Here is an 18,602-nt window from a genome sequence, read left to right as displayed (position 1 = left end):
TGTTTGCACCCTAGAGTGGTGCAACTCCGTGTGGGGGTCCCCAGGGGGGGGGGGGGTTCAGACCCACAGGATAGAGCCCAGGGTGCCGGGCCGGTTCCTGCGAGCCGCCCCGCGTCCGAAACGGTAGAGAAATGACAGAGTTACCATGTGGGGGGCCTCGGGGGGCCCCGGAACATCCAGACCCCCAGTAACACGCCCGGGGGGGCGGGCCGGGTCCGGTGTGCCCGTGTGCCGCCCCGCGTCTGAAACGGTTGAGAAATGACAGAGCTACCGTGTCGGGGTCCCACTTCTGTACTGTACTGTACTGTACTGTACTGTACTGTACTGTACTGTACTGTACTGTACTGTACTGTACTGTACTGTACTGTAGGCTACTGTACTGTACTGTCACACCCGAAATCATCATATATACAGTTAATATGTGCATGTGTGTTTGTGTTTGGTTGCGCACAGGTGGTGAAAAACAACCACGCTGTTTTCGTGCTCAGACCCAGCCAGCCAGCCAGCAAGCCACACACTTAGTGCTCAGACCCAGCCAGCCAGCCAGCAAGCCACACACATAGTGCTCAGACCCAGCCAGCCAGCCAGCCAGCCAGCCAGCAAGCCACACACATAGTGCTCAGACCCAGCCAGCCACACACATAGCTCCGTAAGCACCACTCAAAAAACTGAAGAGGCTACTGGAGATTGGAGAACCTGATTTGGACATGATCTGATGCAGGACAATGTCACTATGATAGAAAGAGAAGATGGGTCTGGCCACATTCATTCACCCCATAATCTCAGTGGAAATTGGGGAATATGTTGTGAAATAAAAAGTCAGAAAACTGGAATTTGGGAAAATGCCTTATTTTTAATTTCCCCATGCCCACACATCTGTGGTCTCTCTCTCTCTCTCCCTCTAAACAGAACTAACGACAAGTTGCGATGCTGCCCCTCCCCCTTCAGACACACACACACACACACGACACACACACACACACACACACACACGACTTTGTCCCTATAATGTGCGTAGGCTACTGGCACCGTTCCTCATATCACGCAAGAGACGCAACACACCAGTATAGAAGAGAGATAGTCACTTAGCCTACTCACTTAATGTTGTAACTTGTGGAGGCTATATTGTCTTCCATGAAAAATATTTCGAAGCGATGTTAAACTATGCATGGCTCATTTCCATGCGTCACAGTCAGGGACAGGGACCCTGCTGACGATTTGGTGGTCCACTGCCTGGTTACCCTTCTACTGCATATAACAGCGCTGCATGATCTCCTGCAGATCGGCTATTTTTGCCGTTTGTGAGGATGCACACATGGGCGCGCGTTATTACGCGGCGGAGCCGCGGAGAAAATTGTTATTATGAGAGCCGGCTTGGCTTTTTTGGCACATTTTATGCCCCCCCTCGGCGTGCGTATTGTGCGTGAGTGAGAAATGAGAGGTGTGGCGTGGTGCGTGGTAAAAGGTCAAATTGCGTGACTCTCACTCTCAAAGCGTGAGATTTGGCAGCCCTGACACATGACAAATCATAGATATGGCACAAATGGCCCAGCAGATGGCGTGATGCCAATGAAAGGAGAGGTGCTTGTACATATGTCACGTCCGACCAACATTACTGTCTGTGTGATGATCCATGCTGGGACTTACTTATCCATTTGCTGTTACAACGTTAATATAAAAGGTAAAATGCAATGACGTGACATGATATATACAAGCATATCTCCTGTCATTGGCATCACGCCATCTGCTGGGCCATTTGTGCCATATCTATGATTTGTCATGTCCAACTGCCTGGTCTCAACTGCGCATGTTTCTTTCCTTCCATGGAGCACCATGTGAGCAACATGGCGTCGCCCTTACGGTCTTCGCGGCTCGTCCTTCTTAGACAGTCCTTGGTCTGCAGCCAGACACTCTTGAATCGGCTTCTCAGCGATCTGTTGCTTTGGTTTGAATGGGTGTTAAATGTAGACCCCGCCCATGAACCCGCCCCATTCCTGTTGATTGACAGACGGCGATGTCGACCATTATTCGGTAAATGGAAGCCATTCTTATGAAAAAGCCATGATTATGAAAAGTCAGCATGAAATAAAAAACACAATGATATATATAACACAGTTAAATAAAAAACTCTATGAAATAAGTAAAGACACAATGATATAAATAAAAAGCACAATTAAATTAAAAACACAACACAAATAAATAAATGTATTTATTTATTCAAACCTGGACTTGATTAAATAGCTAAAAGTGGCATCATGTAATATATATAAGTGGACATTAAAAGTCACAATGAAATAAATAAGAAACACAATGAAATAAATAAGAAACACAAAGAAATAAATAGAAACCCCAATGATATAAAAAACATTACACAATAAAAAAAAACATTTATTTATAAAATGTATTTTTTATTTATTTAATTGTATTTTGTATTTATATAATTATGTTTTTAATTTATTTCATCGTGGTATTTATTTTTTAATTATTGGGCCTATGGACTTCCATAGTCATGATTCACCAGGATCCTGGAGGGCTTGATTCTAGGCTTAAAATAATTGATATATTTGAATACATTTAAGTATATTTTTTAAATAAATGTATACATGTTTTTGGGGAAAAGTATATTTTAAGTATATTTTTTAAATAAATATTTTAAGTATATTTTTTAAATAAATGTATACATGTTTTTGGGGAAAAAATGAATGGTTGAGTGGTTCAGTGGGTCCAGAAAACCACACCCACTTCTATGTTCTTTAAAGTGATGTCATCAAAGTCTATCTTCACTAAATCATTTTAAATATAAACCATTTGATGAATCACATCTAACAATTAAATGTCAGTCTCTTCCACACACACTACACATACACTTTACATTTCTACTAATATGTATTTTTACTTCATTTATACTGTGTATCCATTGTTGTATTATTTATGTTTGATTTTTATGATTTATTTTGTTAAATTAGATTAACCTTATAAATCCCCACTAAATCTAAATCTCACCCGTACAATATGTTGTTGTTCCAAAATGTGTTGTTTTAAAATGTGCGAATACAAACATAAAAATAATCCTATCCATCATAGGAATTGTATAATATATGGTGGAGAGGGTTGGCAGCCCAAAACACTTCTTCTGTGAGGAGGAACCCAAAACGCTACAGACTGCAGTAACACCTGCAAGGAGGGTTTAAAATTAGCCTCGGTACAGCACTGATGATGTGTCCAAGTTCATGCATCAGTAGATGTTTAATTAACTGTATCTACTGCTGCTTTGTGTATCCTGACTCAGACTGTTTGCCAACTGCAACATGGAGAGACGTCAAGGTGTCGGATTTCAATACAAATCATGTACCATAGAGTCTATGGCATAGACTTACTTTATTCTGTTATTATATTTGATCATAAAAGGCTAATGTAGTCTTGAATAAATATACAAATTGATTCATTGTCTAATAATAATAATATTTTGATTCATGAATTGATTTACTAAACAGTGTAATGAAGTTACAGCACTGCTTTGCCCGTTAGAGTAAGCATGTTTATTTGTACATTTCAACAAGGAAGGCAGTGTGCTTTACACACACATCTGGGCGGGAACCCCTTTGTGTTTTAAGCATTATGTTATACTTTAGCTATTGAAAAATAGCAGATCTACAAGCTCGTAGTGTGGCACCGAGTGCCGCACTACAAGCTTGTAGATCTACTATTTTTGACTTTTGACGTTTTAACTCGAATCTTTGCTCCTGGGGGGTCCCTGGAACAACATATTTTCAGATGGGGGTCTAAATGGGTTAAGAGCAATGTAAAGTGTGATGCATTCACAATAAAGGGACATTTGAATACAATCAAAACTATTGGTTTAGAATAGAAAAATAAAAAGCAAACTGAATACAGACCGACAAACCTCAGTAAAAAGCAGCAGTAAACAGAAACGTCTTGGGCTTTGACTTCAAACAAAGTGTAGATGTGACAGGAGTTGGGTTAGGTAGAGGTTCAGACAGACTGTTGAACACTCAACATTGTGACAGGAGTTGGGTTAGGTAGAGGTTCAGACAGACTGTTGAACACTCGACATTCTTTTACTTACTTTATTTTTTAATTCAAGACATTTTCCACACATTGTTAACAATACATTTTCAAAACTTCCAAAGTATTTTATCTAGGGATGGACAATATTTTATCAAATCGTTATGGGTCGATGTTGGCCTTAAAATGCAATATTGGTATTAGCCGATGTTTTAAAATAAAAATACTACATCGAAGCTCTTTATATTCGGACATGGGCTAACATTTCAATAACTGTGAATCCCTATAGTATTTGGAATAAAATTCACTGTTTTCCAAAATGTCAGTTTGTCACTTCCCTTTTCACGTTAAATAGATCCCGTGATCTTTTGTGGCCAGATGTAATTTCCTGGGGTCTAGTAGAACTATAGAAAACAATAATTAAGAAATCGCTGTACAATTTGGTAAAACAAATACATTTACTCACTTGTTCGAATGCCCCCGCCCCCTGTCAAAAACGCTAAAAGTGTTTAAACGAAATAAAGCAGCAAATGAAAATATATATAACACTCATCTTTAACTTTCTCTAATAACCTAAAACATGAACCTTGGTTGAAAAAACCCCAAAGTTGTCCTTTAAGGGTTTAACATGAGAAAAACTAAAGATCAGGAGAATGGAGGCCTCTATTGACAGGATTGATTGAATAGTTTATTAGACATGAATGTAAAACAGCAACAGAGTTCAGTCAAACACTGATTCCAAAATGGAGAACACAAAAACAAAGTCCTGGCGGTCTTGTTTCCATTCAGGCCCTATGTAATCAATTCATAATAGCAGAACCACAAAAATCACACTTTCCATGCTCAGCCAATAAATCATCACAAATGCCATTCCGGCATTCACTTCTTCTGCCATCACAATTATATCCTCAATATGTACATCAGCCAATCAAATCATCGCTATGGGATGATGATCAGCCAATCAAATCATCGTGTTTGTGTTCTCACAAAGACAAAGCCCAATAGGAGGAGCTAGCACCCCTCAACAAAAAAATCAATATCATCAAAAACAACAACAAAATATATCATTACAGGAAATAATAAAACACTAAATGTACAGAGTGGGAGAGAGTTAGGATGGGGCGTGGTCACCTGTTTAAAGGAGAAGTGATCATTTACTCTTCATTGGGCCTGCTGAAAGGTGGACATTCAGGCCGGTTTTAAAATATGTGACCAAATTTGACTGAGAGACTGCCATTGGAATTTTTTTAATTTTCGTGTTTTCATTTCATATGAAAGCAGGGAATCATAGCTTCAAATTGACGTATTGGTTGTTCAGTTTGATCCACCAGTTTTGGAGATATGGCTTATAGAAAAATGTCTTGCAGGAGTAGTGGAAAAAAGACCAAGCAGAGAAAATGGACTTCTAAGCTTTAGTTCAGTGATCTGTGACTTTAGGGGGCGCTGTTTTCCCTTCATTCCTCCATTAGTCAACCAGCAGTGTTGCCATGTCTGCTTATTATAATTAGTTGGCCTTGTTTCTAAAGAAGAATAATGCATAGGCCTACTGTACCAATTTTATAATAATTTATAACCTGTTAATACAAATGTATTTGACAAAAATAAAGTGTAGTTGATTATTTGGGCTTGTTTTTAAAGTGTAGTTGATTATGGACACATAATTAAAAAAACAGTAACCAACAGACAACAGGACAGTTTGCTCTCAAACCCTCCCAGCACAAATTGTGCCCTCTTGGCTCTTCTCTTAATGTTTCATTAGCCTGTTATTATTATTATTTGTCTGCAGACCCCCATCTGTAAATAATTTATGCCAGACACAAGATTTGTGTTGTTTGTATGCATGTAGATCTGCTATTTTCGCTTATTTTGGGCTTGTTTTCATATACCGGGTTGCTTATTTCTCTCGCAGAAACTGGCAACCCCGCAATGATAGCCGTTAGCTACATTTAGCTAATATATTGATATCAATCGTGTAGCTAAAACAAGTACATTATCGCGCTATATTACATATCGATGCGATCTGCGTTATTATGACCTTAATTTTCATGGCAGGTACATTCCAAAGCAACTAATAATAACCACGTTATGGTGACATAATGTTACAATGTTTACAATACATTCATTCGAGTCTTCTTCTTCTACTATTGGAAATAGGAAGCCATTTCCGCATTTTCCATTGTTGTGGTCAGCAGTGCCCCCAGCTGGAACATTAGCATGAATTAGCTTTAGGCGGACCAAAATAAACACACTTTTTACAAAATATCGTTGTTAATACTTCTTTCTGTGCTATTTCTGTTAGCCAGTTAGTAAAAGACTAGTATTATCTTCCAAAACGATTGTGTACAAAAAGGCGGATTTTAGCGGAATTTGCATACTTTAGCAAGGAAGCCGTATGTCTAGTTAGCATTGGTTAACCCAATGGTTATAACATTAGACATAGTGACATGTTTAAGCATTTATTTCATATTTATATGTCGATATCAGCTCTGACATTTATTTCAGACCTGCTCTAACATGACATGAATAATAATATAGCTTCAGAGTATTTTAGACAGAAAAATAAAAAAGGACAAAGAAAATAGTTTTTCAGCTGTCCTCGACAGTTGCCACCCCCGCGATGGCAGGCTCTATATCGCGTGTGGTCACATATGTAAGTGATCTGCATTTTTTGAGGGAAGGGGTCAGGGCATTCCACGCCAGGGTGGCCGTGCTGTAGAAGGATCATTTACCCATATTTGTTTTGAAATATAGGAGCAGTATAATAATCTATAATATTGTCCTCGTCTATCGACCTCCCTACAAACATACAGCTGTTTAATTTGATCCTCCCAGTGAGCTCATTTTTCATTCATTCAAGTTTTGTTTATTCTCGAAATTACACTGAGTAATCAAACTCATTTTCAGTGTCGTCGAGTAATACAATATCATATAGAAAAAACATCACAATACATCAGAAGATCAGGAAAAGAAAAACAAAAGATATAAATGTGAATTACATAGGTTTACAAATAAAAAGCTAAGACAAATTTCAAAACTATCTATAACAGTTACATATTGTGGGGGTCTGTATGCTCACCAAGGTTTTAAAACGACTTAAGGGTACCAATGTGGTCAGTTTCAATGTCGTTTGCAGGTCATTCCATGTATTAGGGCCACAGAAGCCAAAAGCAAGTTCAGAGCTAACTTTTGGTACCTTGAATTTGGGGAAACTACCGTAAATCCTCAAATACATTCCTTCCTTCAATAAAAAGCCGTCCCCCTATTAATTACCAGGGGTGGCGTTGAATTAAGTAGGCTATATTAAAACCGTCCTTCTTTTATTAGCCGGGTTTTTTTGTGTTTTGTTTTTTTCAAGTGTCATATCTGTTACCTTCGCTGCCCTGACTGGCTGGCTGTCACTATAGTGTCCAAATGCCGGTGGTCGCATTGCTCGCGCTCGCGCACAACGCAACAAACAAACTTCGGGAGAGAACGCCACTATAAGCACTTTTCATGGCCACGGACAACGAGAGCACAGTCTAACAGCGGATGGAGGAAAATGACACAAGACCAAGCAAGTGAGAGCTGTTTCTGTTTGTGACATGACGTGCTGCGAGCTCGCAGATCTACGCTTCATGCAACGAATGTACCGTACGTTCGTTATATTAAAGGGTAGATCGCTACCGTTTGATAAAACGATAGCGGATCTAGCCTTATAGAACGAACGTACCGATATGCTGTGAGCTTAGCCTGTTGCTAACGCGACCCCCTCCTCTATCTCTCTCGCGCGTCTCTCTCTCTCTCTAACGCGACTCTCTCCACCGTTGAAGTTGCAATAGTTGGATCACTGCAGTGTTGCACTGTTCATATTAGCTGCTTTGATATTATGAAATCATTATGAATTATTAGGAAATGGCCTACCATACATTTTATGTTATTATTTGCATCTGAACATGTCATTAGCCTAAATGTAGGCCTAGATACATACCATACCATAGCCTATTTGAATAATAATAAATAGTACTGTGACCAGATTTGACTGAGGGACTGCCATTGGATTATTTTTTGTCATATGAAAGCAGGGAGTTTAAAATTGATTTTATTATGGTATTTACCAGAGGCAATATGCCAATATTGTTATTAAAATGACCAGTGAGCACCTAAACTTTTTAAAATTTTATGAGGACTTGGTTTCAATAAATGAGTCCAGTACATTTTACAGGGTTCTAACTGTCTAACCCAAAATGTGATTTATTCATTATGATCAGTTTGAAAAGTAGAAATATAGGCCTCCTTCTTATAGCTGCCTCCTTCCAATAAAAGCCCGGTATCAGAATCGGTTGAGACAAATAAGCCCCGGATTATAAATGAGGATTTACGGTACTTGACCGGGTGTACTTCAGAAAGGATGAGATGTATTTAGGACAATCTCCAAGCATGGCTTTATACAAGAACAGGTGCCAATGCAGTTTCCGTCTCTCTGTCAGGGAGGACCATCCAACCTTGTTATATAAGATACATTGGGGAGTACCATAGCTATCACCTGTAATACATCTAATCAATGAGTGATAAACAGAGTCTAGGGATTTAAGAGTGGATGCTGCTGCATGTCTATAGATTATGTCTCCATAATCCAAGACAGACAGGAACACATAGTGGAAACTTTATTTCTGTTACCCCATGGTGTGAATGCAATGGTGTCTTAACAAGTGACCCGAGTTATTTAAACTTTACATTGGAAAGGTTTTTCTCCAGTGTGGACACGAAGGTGTGTTTTCAGGTAACCTGACTCACTGAAACTCTTGTCACAATGTTTACATTGGAAAGGATTTTCTCCAGTGTGGACACGATGGTGTGTTTTTAGGGATTGTAATATAGTAAAACTCTTGTTACAATGTTTACAGTTAAAAGGTTTTTCTCCAGTGTGGACACGAAGGTGTTGCTTCAGGAGAGATGAGTCTCTGAAACTCTTGTCACAATGTTTACATTGGAAAGGTTTTTCTCCAGTGTGAACATGCTGGTGTGTCTTCAGGAGAGATGAGTCTCTGAATCTCTTGTCACAATGTTTACATTGGAAAGGTTTTTCTCCACTGTGGACACGAAGGTGTCGCTTCAGGAGAGATGAGTCACTGAAACTCTTGTCACAATGTTTACATTGGAAAGGTTTTTCTCCAGTGTGGACACGAAGGTGTCGCTTCAAGAGAGATGAGTCTCTGAAACTCTTGTCACAATGTTTACATTGGAAAGGTTTTTCTCCAGTGTGGACATAATGGTGTGTCCTCAGGTTACCTGATCCACTAAAACTCTTGTCACAATGTTTACATTGGAAAGGTTTTTCTCCAGTGTGGACACGAAGGTGTTGCTTCAGGAGAGATGAGTCTCTGAAACTCTTGTCACAATGTTTACATTGGAAAGGTTTTTCTCCAGTGTGAACATGCTGGTGTGTCTTCAGGAGAGATGACCGACTGAAACTCTTGTCACAATGTTTACATTGGAAAGGTTTTTCTCCAGTGTGGACACGAAGGTGTCGCTTCAGGAGAGACGAGTCTCTGAAACTCTTGTCACAATGTTTACATTGGAAAGGTTTTTCTCCAGTGTGGACATAATGGTGTGTCCTCAGGTTACCTGATCCACTAAAACTCTTGTCACAATGTTTACATTGGAAAGGTTTTTCTCCAGTGTGAACATGCTGGTGTGTCTTCAGGAGAGATGACCGACTGAAACTCTTGTCACAATGTTTACATTGGAAAGGTTTTTCTCCAGTGTGGACACGAAGGTGTCGCGTCAGTAGAGATGAGTCACTGAAACTCTTGTCACAATGTTTACATTGGAAAGGTTTTTCTCCAGTGTGGACATACTGGTGTGTTTTCAGGAGAGATGAGTCTCTGAAACTCTTGTCACAATGTTTACATTGGAAAGGTTTTTCTCCAGTGTGAACATGCTGGTGTGTCTTCAGGAGAGATGACCGACTGAAACTCTTGTCACAATGTTTACATTGGAAAGGTTTTTCTCCAGTGTGGACACGAAGGTGTCGCGTCAGTAGAGATGAGTCTCTGAAACTCTTGTCACAATGTTTACATTGGAAAGGTTTAACTCCTGTGTGGACATACTGGTGTCTGTTCAGGTCATCTGGCCTACTGAAACTCTTGTCACAATGTTTACATTGGAAAGGTGTTTCTCCAGTGTGGACATACTGGTGTGACTTCAGATGACTTGAAAAGTTGAAACTCTTGTCACAATGTTGACAGTGGAAAGGTTTTTCTCCAGTGTGGACATACTGGTGTCTGTTCAGGTCATCTGGCCTACTGAAACTCTTGTCACAGTGTTCACATTGGAAAGGTTTTTCTCCAGTGTGGACACGAAGGTGTGTTTTCAGGGAAGATGATGCAGTAAAGCTCTTGTCACAATGTTTACATTGGAAAGGTTTTTCTCCTGTGTGGACATACTGGTGTCTGTTCAGTTCATCTAGCCTATTGAAACTCTTGTCACAGTGTTCACATTGGAAAGGTTTTTCTCCAGTGTGGACGCGAAGGTGTTGCTTTAGGTTACCTGACCGACTGAAACTCTTGTCACAATGTTTACATTGGAAAGGTTTTTCTCTAGTATGGACACGAAGGTGTTGCTTTAGGTTACCTGACTGACTGAAACTCTTGTCACAATGTTCACAGTTAAAAGGTTTTTCTCCAATGTGGCCATGCTGGTGCTTCTTCAGGGAACCTGAGTCACTGAAACTCTTGTCACGCCGTTCGTCATCATCCTCTTCACTGGTCTCCTCCCAATCATCACTGTCTTCACTGTCTTCAGTGTCAGATTCAAGTTCAACTTCAACCTCAGAGCAGTGGGAAGATATGTGTTCTTCATCATCATTTTCTTCTTCAACTTTCACTGCTAGTAATGTCAACGTTGACCCAACAGGTTCCTCTGGTTTTTGAAGTGGTTCTTCCTGTTCTTCTTTAATGTGTGGAGGCTCTGGTTCCTCCTGGAGCACACTGGGGCTCCTCTCCTCTTCAGGAGAAACCTCCTCTTTACACACAACCATGTGCAGGATGTCTAGGAGCAGAAACATAACATGATGGTCAACACTGGATTACTAAAATGTAAATCCATTCTTCTTCCATGTTCCATGTACACAATTAATTACAAGTAAGACGCGCAAACGCGGGAAGCGAACGCAGCTCGTAAATTGCAAAAACAACAATTAGAATAAATTACGTAATTTTGTAAGTTTTTTTTTAAGTTCTCTTTTTTTTGTGTTTAAGTTTTTTTTTTAAGTTAATTTTTTTTAAAGTTTTTCTTTCCTTTTTAAGTTTTTTTTTTAAGTTAAGTTTTTTTTAAGTTTTTCTTTCCTTTTAAAGTTTTTCCTTTTTAAGTTTTTTTTTTAAGTTAAGTTTTTTTGTAAGTCAAGTTTTTTTTTAAGTTAAGTTTTGTGTGTGTGTGTGTGTGCGTGCGTGCGTGCGTGAGTGTGTGTGTGTGTGCGTGCATGTGTGTGTGTGTGTTTTTGTGTGTGATACAGCTGCGCCCTCTGGTGGTGGGCGGGTGGTGTTACAGCGGGACAGACAGACAGACACACAGACAGACATGATCTGCTGGGTCTCATAGTAAATGCTCACTGCGTTCGCAATCACTGCGTTCGCAATTACCTACCAAGATAAGATTGACTAAACCGTTACCAACTACAGATTATTACTGTTCTGGAAATGCAAGATTTTAGCAACATACTACAAAAGTAATGTGAAGTAATATATTTAGTTACTTTAACACCAAAATGAATAATGATATGTTATATCAACAAGCATAATACGTCTGTAAATGTGTCTGTGAGTCTGTCTACCTGTGTGTCTGGGTGTCTGTAAATGTGTCTGTGAGTCTGGGGCAAACGGGGGGGCTGCGCATCAGCGTACCAAAACCTAACCCACGGGGAAGACCGTTGACTGGCCTAAGTAGCCTACCTGCTGCGCTGCTATAATATTATGTTATCAACATAATGTCATATCGTTGACCTAAATGGCGTTATATCAACAAGGATAGTAGGATTATCTTTCTTGTCTTTATTGTCTTTTTTCAGAAATTACTTTGGTCATGTGGAAAACTTTGGTTAAAAATGCAGAGTGACCCATTACTTGATGGGTTACATTGTGTTCTGATCAGTTCAATGTTTTGACATCAAAAAATAATCCCCTACCATGTGGGGTTTCATTAGCTCAAGCGTGACAAAATAGGCTACAGCTTGTTGTTGTTCCGCTGCTGCTGCTCTGAACACACGTGAACTGTAAATATACAAAGGATTCGACAGTGACGTCACTGTTATGCTACGCAACACGGAAGTAACGTGGACTCGAAGCAGTTTATAAACCACAGTCAGTGACGCGTGGATGACGAATCCTTGGTATTTACATTCAAGCTCACTGGAGCACACCCATCACTCCTGCCCCCCATACCCCTCCACCCCTGAGCCAGGGGAAGAACCCCACACCCATCACTCCTGCCCCCCATACCCCTCCACCCCATGAGCCAGGGGGAGCACCCCACACCCATCACTCCTGCCCCCCATACCCAGCCACCCCATGAGCCAGGGGGAGCACCCAACACCCATCACTCCTGCCCCCCATAGCCCTCCACCCCATGAGCCAGGGGGAGCACCCCACACCCATCACTCCTGCCCCCCATACCCCTCCACCCCCTGACTACCATCAGCTATGCAAGCAGGTGTGTAACTGATGACAATTAGGAGAATGGAAACAGGTGCTCCCAATCTTATTAGCCGGAGGACGCAAATCTACACCATCTGTACTTAACCCTTAGAAGATGAAAGACGCCAATTGGCGTCTTCATCAGAATTCCGTAAATGATCAATGACGCCAATTGGCGTCTTCACAGTTTTTGATGAATCTAAACATATTAATATGCTCCGAAGCGCTGTTTAAATTCCTGAGCTTATATTCCAACTACATTACCCAGAAAACCCGTGTCACGTGACACACGTGTACGTGTTGCCATTGGAAGCTGGTCCCACCCCCTGTAAACAGTGGGGGCAGAGGGAGTCTTCATAGTTTTCATTGTTTTGCCTGTTTGCCGTCTCGCCCGAGCGATTTTCTAGCAGAAAAAGTTGAAAGCAGTACTATTTATTTGAGCGAGTTTTGTGGTAGTAGTATTGATCCATACGCGTCCCAGTCGCCTTCTCCAGGCGGAGTAGCCCTGGTCCAGTGCTTACAGCGAGACTCGCTGCTCCCTCCCTCCTTTTTTCATTGTCTCCCCATCGTCGTCCGATGAGCTATACCGGGAAACCATTGAAGAAGACGATCAACCCGGAATGTTTTGAGGTAATCTTATTGTAGAAAATGCCCTTCTATAGTGATCAGAAATCATAAGATGATCGCTACAAATAGATGCTTGGATAATTACTACTACTAGTCAGATCATGACGCCAGAATGACTCACCACGATGGCCCCCAGGGGCTAATGGTGTTGGTCGGTGCATTGGTGCTGGCTAAGGGCTGGAGGGGGGGGTTGGTGTCGATCGGTTGGTTGGTGCAGTACAAATGTATCGTAGCAGGCATGCACGCATGGCAGTACAAGTATTTTATATTGTAGCGTGCCTTATAGGCGATCTGATCTTTAGAGTAATGTTCGCTCCTTTTATTTACTGTCTACAAAGACGGAGAACAAACATGCATCGTTTACTGAAGCAACGCGTGGTTATGATGACGTTGCTACAAGGATCGGAGGGGGGACGGGGAGTGAAGCTAACAGTAGCGTATTATATAAGATCTGTATGACGTTTCATTGACGTCTGAGCTTGCATGATAATTGCATTCATTGTATATTGTATACAATCATGATTGTACATTGTTTAGTGTGTCTCCGTGTGATGATGATGATGACGATGATGTCAGATAGCCTACGTCCCCCCCCCCCCCCCCAACTGGCTATTGGCCGGGCTGACTACAGCTAAATGTTTATTTTTATATATTTAGAACTGGCATCGGAGGAGGAGGATGATGATGATGATGATGATGATGAAGACGAAGAGTCAAGACTGCGATGGAGTTCTCCGACACTGAACCGGATGCATTCATTCATTTCAGTTGTTTTTTTTTTTTAAATTTAGCCTACACACACACACACACCGTCAAGAACAACTGGAATGCAGTGGTTTGGGGACACTGGGGAGTTTGGGGACAACTATTTTGTATGTAGGCCTATTTATTTTCTGTAATATTTATTATAATTGTATTATGTTAGTAGTCATAAAAAATAAAAGACAAGCTTTTACAATGAGTTAGACCTGTCATGGCTATTTTGTTCACTAGTCTGAGGTTTATGGTTTGACTAAGCGAGTTTCAACTGTGATTTACTCTGTAACGGTAGATGGTAAGAACCCAATTTTTTTGTTATAATACAGTATACATTCAAGTCTATATTTTGATACATATCATGGGCACAAAGTCATATCAAAACAATGTCCTTGGATGAGTTTTTTATCAAAACTGTTTCTTCACAACAGGTTTTTGAGATACATGCATGAATAGACACGGTACTGGTAAGACTATGTAAACATGGTATATATCAAAATGTGCGTTAGAATGTCTAATTTTACCCCAAAAAAGAATTGAGTTTATATGATGTTCCATTTCAGAGCTAGGGGGACTTTTAGCTGGATAGGTCAGATTGATCATGACTGACCATGCTATTTATAGATGGCAAAATATCTACAGTGGTACATGTGAGAAACTTTTTATTTTATTTTAATTGAACTAGACAACTCACCCTTTAAAATGAGATATTGCATGGCTATGTACGCCCAGCAGAAAAAAAGTTATTTAGAAAATAAAACTTCAACCGGTCATAACTTTTTTTGTTGTCCTAGAAACACTACCCAGTGTAAATGCAGGCTCTTTTAAATGGCTTCCAACACCACAACTAAACATTTTATCAACTCAGTTCATTTTTTTCCTGGAAGCAGACAAGCCAAGCTTTCTCTGAAGGTCTTTCGTTGTCACACATTCACAACAGAGAATTTTCAATAAATCATTCAAAAACGCCATTCTGCCATAGAGAAGTCTAAAAACTATATAGAAATCCATGAAACTCTCAAAGAGTTAAACACTCTATACTTAGTGAACTAACCCTCAACCACACAACACACAGACAGAGATACCAAGTCAAACTGAATTTGTACTATTTATACTAGGGATGTGCCGATGAGACATTTTGGACGATATCGATATCCGATGTAATGAATTGCCGTTATGGCCGATAACCGATATTACCGATGTCGATATGATCTCATTCTGTATTGAAAAATTATAATTATTTTGTCCATTCTGAAAAATAACAGGGTGTCTGCACTGCAGGCTTAGTATAGGCAAGTCAGTTTTAACTTAAATACCGTTATATTTAATATTGTGAGCTTGTAGATCTGATCAAGCTGTTACTTTGGGCTTGTTTATTTGTAAAGACGGACCGATTAATTAATCGGTCTGATTGATTAATCAAACTGATGCAGATTAATCTAAAAATAACTAAAATCGGCCGATACCGATGTGTTTGCAGATTAATCTCCCATCACTAATTTATACTACAATGTTTTGGCTTGCAGCCAGCCCACATTGTTTCTTCAGGAACAATATTTTCTAGTTTTCCATTGTTGTCCAGTGAAAATAAGACATGTGGCAGCCCCACAGAACAGAACATATTAAAGAAAGGAAGAGAACATGAAACTTACTGAGGTGTGGCTGGTCTTCAGCTTCCTGTTTAATAGAAACGTCTTCAGCTTCCTGTTTAATAGAAACGTCTTCAGCTTCCTGTTTAATAGAAACGTCTTCAGCTTCCTGTTTAATGGAAACGTCTCTGGCTGAGTCTGGAGAGTTCATCTTCATCTGGGAGTGATGCATCATGGGTATTGTCGTTCTTATGAGTCTGGAGAGTTCGTCTTCACCTGCAGTGGACTCCGGTCTGAAATCAAGAGAATAAGGAAGGACTTTAATAACTGGAGACCTATAGTCCGGCAGCCAGGGGTGGGGAGTGGGACATTTGTTATATTGTTTTTTTTTTATTGGCCTAAAATATTGCCTATATCTTACATAAATGAATGAATCCACATACGTTTTTATATGTGACCATAAAACTGTCAACATTTCATTATGCTTTAAGTAGCATGTGATGTGTCAAACTAGGGGGTTGTCATGATTCTGAATCCATTCCAAGCATTAGTTGGCTTTCATATACTTTTAATATATATACGCTATATTTGTTTTTTGTTTTGAATATGTTATAGGTGTTAATTTAAACCAATTCATACATTAATCAAGAACACTTTAACAAGATACAATACAATGTAGATCGGGTGATTTTTTTTTTCTTTTTTTTTTTAGAGATTGGTAATCTGTTAAATCGGTTTATTGAAAATAGCTGATCTGCAAGCTCACTACTAGGTTGTAGATGGATTATAATACAATTATACTAATAGTGATATATAAATAAAATCATGACATGACCAGCTAGACACCCAATTAAAATAGATCACTCCCGGCGACCCAGCCGGGAGTGATCAAGTCCTGACTTACGTCCCAGTAGCTACCCTCAATCAGTCCCACAAGGGCAAAACCAGGGGCCCACAATCCGTTGGAACTACTCCAGAACTACTCTGCCAGGGCTGGGAGGTACACTTCTGGCGCATGGAGGGACTAGGCTCTGTGGGTTGTCTCCTGTCCGGGCCCCTCCTACGTCTCACCAGGTCCACTCCTGCTCTCACCAGGAGTAGAGCGAGGACCTGTGCGTTGCACCAGAGTCCCAGCACCAGACAGTTCATTCAGGAGTGGTGGGCAATGGTTCCGCAGGGACATGGTGCTGCGGTTCCGCTTGCTGCTTGCATGGCCCTCCCAAAGGCCTCACCGAGGGCTGTTGGGCTTCCTCCTCACGGAGGACACAGGCTGGGGCGCTAACCCATACTGCTCACCCGGGTGCCGTCTACATTCCGGCTGCCACCCGTCTCTCCGGTGGTCACCAGACTATACCTGGTTGTCACATAGTCTATTCCTATGAGTCACTATAAATAGAAGAACTATAACTAAAACAACATCGCATGGATGCACCTGGGACGTATCCTCAGTGATGTATCCTGAGGTCAATGGGGTTTCGGGTCTCTCAACATCATACCCCTCACTCAGGCGACCAAGCTGGGAGTGATCAAGTCCCGACTTATGTCCCAGTAGCTACCCTCAATCAGTCCCACAAGGGCAAAACCAGGGGCACACAATCCGTTGGAACTACTCCAGAACTACTCTGCCAGGGCTGGGAGGTACACTTCTGGCGCATGGAGGGACTAGGCTCTGTGGGTTGTCTCCTGTCCGGGCCCCTCCTACGTCTCACCAGATCCACTCCTGCTCTCACCAGGAGTAGAGCGAGGACCTGTGCGTTGCACCAGAGTCCCAGCACCAGACAGTTCATTCAGGAGTGGTGGGCAATGGTTCCGCAGGGACATGGTGCTGCGGTTCCGCTTGCTGCTTGCATGGCCCTCCCAAAGGCCTCACCGAGGGCTGTTGGGCTTCCTCCTCACGGAGGACACAGGCTGGGGCGCTAACCCATACTGCTCACCCGGGTGCCGTCTACATTCCGGCTGCCACCCATCTCTCCGGTGGTCTAAAGTCCTTTGAAGTATGAACTGAGCAAATCTGCACCATTCTAAGTGAATAAAGTAGTATGTAATGCCATGGAAAGTCACTGTTTACAAGCTCGTCATGTCACACAACAGGGCTCCCAAATGACAAATGTTAACTCCCTCCCCCCACATTCTGCTGGACCCTCTTGTAAACAAGTGTAAGGCTATATTATGGTGTCGTCCACAGTTAACAGTTTTTGCATTGAGTTACTGTGCTTGAAATGTACCCATTCTGCATACAGTTAATAAACACTTCAATCAATCAAAAGCATCTCGGTAGCTTAATGCTAGCTGACCACACGTCCAGTCCCTTGTTAGCTAGCCTCTAGCTAACGTAGCATTTCCAAACCACTCCATATTCGGTCAGAATGTTAATCTGAACACAAACAAGACATCATAACAATGTGTTCAACCATTCAGGAGCATCAATACTCATTTTGTACCTGAAAAGTGTAGATTTCAATGAAGCTTCTGGAACAACGTCTCTTAGAGCTGAATTCCAGAGCCACTCGGTCAGTCCAGCATGGCGGTGTGACGTTACGGTGACATTGGTGACCTGCTGAAATGTGTGACCATCGTTTCTAGACGTCACGTGACGTCAGTGTCCGAACGTAAATCACTGCCGTTTGTTTATCAGCAGAGTTCAACCTAGCGGCATTTAGGCAGGCTCGTATTTAAAGATCACCATGTGAGTTATTTGTTATGTCAAGTCCACAAGACGGTCACATATTTCGTCAGGTCACCAAGTTCACCGTAACACCAGTGTCGACTCAGCTAGGATAAGACTTCCGTTGGCTGAGTTCTTCAGAATAAGAGTACCCGCTAAAGTAAACAAAAAACATTAATTTGATTGGTTTGACATCATTTTATATGACGTATAAATGCATTTCATTTACAACATTGATTGATTGTAAACTGAATTCACATGATGTAGAAT

At 41.1% G+C, this 18,602-nt stretch overlaps 1 protein-coding gene across 1 annotated transcript; it reads right to left on the bottom strand.

The window, feature by feature from the left end:
• Positions 1 to 8,069: 8,069 nt before the first annotated feature.
• LOC306919481 (uncharacterized protein) lies at positions 8,070 to 18,243 on the bottom strand. Its single transcript, XM_079532249.1, has 3 exons — positions 18,109 to 18,243; positions 15,731 to 15,960; positions 8,070 to 11,055 (listed from the first exon to the last, which is right to left on the bottom strand). The coding sequence occupies exons 2-3, from the start codon at positions 15,900 to 15,902 to the stop codon at positions 8,729 to 8,731; spliced, it is 2,499 nt and encodes an 832-aa protein (XP_079388375.1). The 5' UTR covers positions 15,903 to 15,960; positions 18,109 to 18,243; the 3' UTR covers positions 8,070 to 8,728.
• Positions 18,244 to 18,602: the final 359 nt, after the last annotated feature.

This window comes from Electrona antarctica (assembly GCF_951216825.1).
Source record: "Electrona antarctica genome assembly, contig: scaffold_25, whole genome shotgun sequence".
Classification (NCBI taxonomy): domain Eukaryota; kingdom Metazoa; phylum Chordata; class Actinopteri; order Myctophiformes; family Myctophidae; genus Electrona; species Electrona antarctica.
The sequence above is the reverse complement of the archived record's forward strand: the minus strand, read 5'-3'. Positions and strand labels throughout refer to the sequence as shown.

Coding starts and splice junctions, on each gene's coding strand:
- LOC306919481 (XM_079532249.1), bottom strand. CDS start 15,902: ATGATGCATCACTCCCAGATGAAGATGAACTCTCCAGACTCAGCCAGA. Junction 11,056..15,730: donor TGAAGACCAGCCACACCTCA/GTAAGTTTCATG, acceptor TTCTGCTCCTAG/ACATCCTGCACATGGTTGTG.